General features: G+C 39.6%; 1 protein-coding gene across 1 annotated transcript; it reads left to right on the forward strand.

Moving 5' to 3' along the window:
- The first annotated feature begins 1,936 nt into the window (after positions 1-1,936).
- Positions 1,937-3,124, forward strand: LOC133287715 (uncharacterized). The gene is made up of 3 exons (XM_061485376.1): positions 1,937-2,225; positions 2,280-2,482; positions 2,792-3,124. The coding sequence occupies exons 1-3, from the start codon at positions 1,937-1,939 to the stop codon at positions 3,122-3,124; spliced, it is 825 nt and encodes a 274-aa protein (XP_061341360.1).
- Positions 3,125-4,196: the final 1,072 nt, after the last annotated feature.

The following is a 4,196-nucleotide window of genomic DNA, read 5'->3' on the forward strand; positions in this document are numbered from 1 at the left end:
TTTTCTCAAGTTTATTTGGAATTCTCACCATAAGATAAACTTGAGCCTGCTGGAGCTTATTGAACCTCTAAAGTCTTGGAATAAAAAAGTTTTTGGATGTATCCATTTTAGAAAAGAGTTTCTCCTCAAGAAGCTTCAAGAGACTCAATTGAACATCTCTAGTCAGCTGGATCAGTCTCAATCTGAACTGGACAAGGCTCTCCATGATGAGCTCAACCGAGTGTTGGAGCAAGAAGAATCTTTCTGGTTTCAAAAGGCGAGATGTAATTGGATAGCAGATGGCGTCCATAACACAAGATTCTACCATACCACCACTATTATCAGGAGAGCTAGGAATACAATTCTTGAGTTAAGGAATGATGATTGCAATCTGGTGAGAGATGAAGACAATCTGATTGAGCTCATTTACTCTTTCTTTAACAATTTATTCTTAGAGGAAGACTACAATAGACCCTGGACTGTCACCACAACCACTTGGCCTGCTCTTGATGACACTGATTTGAAAATCCTGCTTGAACCCATCTCGGATATTAGGATAAATGAGGCTTATTTCTCTATGAATGGTCTCAAGGCTCCTGGTCCAGACGGATTCCCACCTATCTTTTTCCAAAAAAATTGGGAATTATTGCAGATTCAAGTGATTGACTGTGTAAGACAGATTTGGTGCAATCCTGCTGCTGTGAGGGAATTAAACAAAACCTTCCTAGTTTTAATTCCAAAGCTGGCTAAGTCTGACAAGATTACTCAGTTCCGGCCCATTGCCTTGTACTCTGTGCTTTATAAAGGTATTAGCAAGATCATTGTGAGAAATCTCAAACCCATCCTGAATAAGCTCATCTCCTCTCAACAAGTCAGTTTTGTCCCTAACAGACAAATCTAGGACAACATTGTCATTGCTCAGGAGATGGTTCATTCCATGAATAGGATAAAAGGAAAGAGGGGTTTTTTCACTATTAAGATAGATCTCGAAAAAGCCTATGATAGAATGTCTTGGAGTTTTATTCAAAAAATTCTTTTTGAGATCAATCTCCCCGAGTCGCTGGTCAACTTAATTATGCAGTGTATCTCCTCAACAGAGCTAGAGATTCTCTAGAATGGCACTAAGGCTGGTAAAGTCAATCCTAGCAGAGGCCTGAGACAAAGGGACCCCATTTCTCCCTATATATTTGTCCTTTGTATGGAGAAGCTCTCTCATATCATAGCTGACTCTATAGACATGAATGATTAGAAGCCAATGACATCTGGTAAAGGTGGACTCAAAATATCTCATCTACTTTTTGCAGATGATTTGTTGCTGTTTGGGGAAGCTAGTATGGAGCAGATAATGATTATTTTGAGCTGTCTTGATACTTTTGGTAACATGTCTGGTCAAAAGGTTAGTTACTCCAAATCCAATATGTTCTTCTCTAAGAATGTTCCTATTGAGGTTGCTAACTCTATTATGGAGATTAGTGGTTTTGCCCATACAAAAAATATTGGCAGATACCTGGGTTATAGGATGAAGCATGGCAGAATTAGCAAGCTACACTATGGAGATATTTTGGACAGGGTCAATAATAGACTTCAAGGTTTGAAGAAGCAGTGTTTATCAATGGCTGGGAGAGTTACTCTGGCGAAGTCTGTCTTATCAGCCATGCCCATGTTTCATATGCAGAATAACCTTCTTCCTAAAGGCATTTGTGATGACATTGAAAAACTTCAAAGGAGCTTTATTTGGGGAGACTCAGAAACTCAAAAAAGAATCCATACTGTTAACTTGGAGCAGCTCAAGCTTCCAAAGAACCAGGGTGTTTTGGGAATAATCAATCTCAGAAAATAAAATGAAGCTTTTCTCCAGAAGTGTGCATAGTCAATCATTCAGTCTCCATCTCAGCTCTGGGCAAAGGTTATGATTTCTAAGTTTGGTAGGAACAAATAATTTTAAAAGGAGGCTACCATGTTAAGTAATCTCAATTGGCAGATTGGAAATAGGAGTAAAATAGCCTTCTGGAAGGATAATTGGACTGGACTCAGTTCCAATCTTATAACTCTTTCAATAGCTCCCCCATCAGCTGAAGAAACAGATCTGAAAATCAATCATAGTAGTTTTGTTTCTGAGGAGGGCTGGAATGTTCAGTATATAGAGCATCATTTCAACCTTAGTGTGGTGAATAGAATTATGGCAGTACCTCATCCTGAAGATGTAGAAGGAGAGGATTATCTGATGTGGAATAACTGGAAACTAGGCTAATCAGTAGTCAAAGTTGCGTACAGTAATTGGCTGATTGCTAATTCAACAGCTCCCAGTAGCTGTAGGGACCGTATCTGGAGCTGGAAAGTGAAAGAAAGGGTGAAGTTCCTCATGTGGAAATTGTTTCATGAAAGAATGCCAACTAAGGAGAACATAGCCAAGTGGAGTGATTCTTTGAATAGCTGTCCTTCGTGCCCAGATAAGGTGGAGACCTGTCTTCACGTTTTCAGAGACTGCCAAAAAGCAGTTAAGGTTTGGCTTCCTCCTATATTCCAACCTCTTCCTCCTGACTTTTTAGCTCTTGCTCTTTTAAGGAGTGGAAGACTCTTAACTTGAACCTTAGTAACAGAAAAAGGAGGGACTGGAGGGATTATTTTTTTACTACCTGCTATTCCTTGTTGGATATGGAGAAATAAGGAGCTTCATGAAGAGAACTACAAGAGACCGGATAACCCTTCTCCTATCCTTGCTGATCTCATAGAGGAAAGTAGGTACTGTATCTCAAATAGAACTCATATTTGCTCTGGTATGCCCCCCACTCTTCTCCACTCTGCTTGAAAGGCTCCTGCTCAAGGTTTTCTAAAGCTAAATGTGGATGGTGCTTCTCTTGACAGTAGAGCTGCTTGTGGTGGTCTCTTGAGAGATTGTAAGGGTTCTTGGATTAGTGGTTTTTCTGCTTTCGTAGGTTTCTGCTCCCCTTTGCAAGCAGAACTCTGGGCGATTCTCAAAGGATTAATCTTTGCCTCGAACAATGGTTGGAAGAACATTATGTTGGAATCAGATTCATTACAAGCTATCAGTCTTTTTACCAATGTTGGTAATGATACTCGAAAGATTCCTTTGGTAGCTAAGATTCAAGTCTTTCTTAATAAGGATTTGACTGTTTTGTTGTAGCATATTCCGAGGAATTGCAACAATTGTGCTAATTGGATTGCAAAAAAGGCATTGGAAGACCCCCTGGTCTCACTATAATCTCCTCACCTCATAGTGAGCTCATCAACATGCTTGTTGCTGACTTGCTGGATCCAGGCTAGGAGGCATCTGCTATTTTCTGAAGGCGTTGTCTTCAGTTCCCCTGTGCTGTGCAGGGTTTTGTTTTCTGTTTGTTGTTTTTTCTTCTGTTCTTGTTTTTTTAGTTTTCTTTGTGTTCTCTGGGGCTTTTCCCCTTATGTTATCAAAAAATAAATAAAAATATTTTTTTATTAAATAATAATTTAATTTTTTGTCCAAAATACCCTCGTGACTACCTGTTGCTTCCCTCCACTTTTTTCCAAACCCAAATCTCGTCGATCTCATAAGTATTATACCAAATCCCATTAATCAAATCGTTTTTTCGAGAAATACGAGACATCTAAGTCATACAAGTCAAGCGATTTATTCCTTATAATCCATTTTTTCTTCGGAGAATTCCCTTAAACTATTTGTGTATGTAAAACCAAATACAAATAATCTAATTTTCTTAAGTTGAAGGCAAATATCTAAATACATGTCTTATCTTTTAAATAATCCGAACTCCGTATTTCTTCTAGAGAATCTCCTAATTGTTCCAGAGCAACTAGAAAGAGATTCCTTAACCAGAAAGAATTCAGTTCAGATTTTTTAACCGAACCGGTTCTTACCTTTCGCTAATCGGTCACCGGTTGTACCTGTTCACCAAACCGGTCACCGTTCGCGATCTTCAGTCACGGCGGTTCGCCGCCGGCAACAGTTCATCGTGACCGGTCAATATCTATAAATAGACCCTGACCCCCCATAAAAATAATCCGGCTTTTATGCACTATTACTCTGCCGAAATTTTTCCTTCTTCCGATTTGCACCCTCCTTTCAGTTTTCTTCGGTGTACTTTCCTCTGGCAATTGTTGTATTCGTTTGGGCTGTTGACTGGTAGTGCCACCACTCCTCAGACGAAATCTGTTCTATCTTGGGAGACTCTTGTCCATCAACCCTTTGGCATCAGTGTGGGGAC

The sequence above is a fragment of the Gastrolobium bilobum genome, unplaced genomic scaffold (assembly GCF_033153095.1).
Source record: "Gastrolobium bilobum isolate Gb01-03AN ecotype WA unplaced genomic scaffold, APGP_CSIRO_Gbil_v1 utg2833, whole genome shotgun sequence".
Taxonomy (NCBI): domain Eukaryota; kingdom Viridiplantae; phylum Streptophyta; class Magnoliopsida; order Fabales; family Fabaceae; genus Gastrolobium; species Gastrolobium bilobum.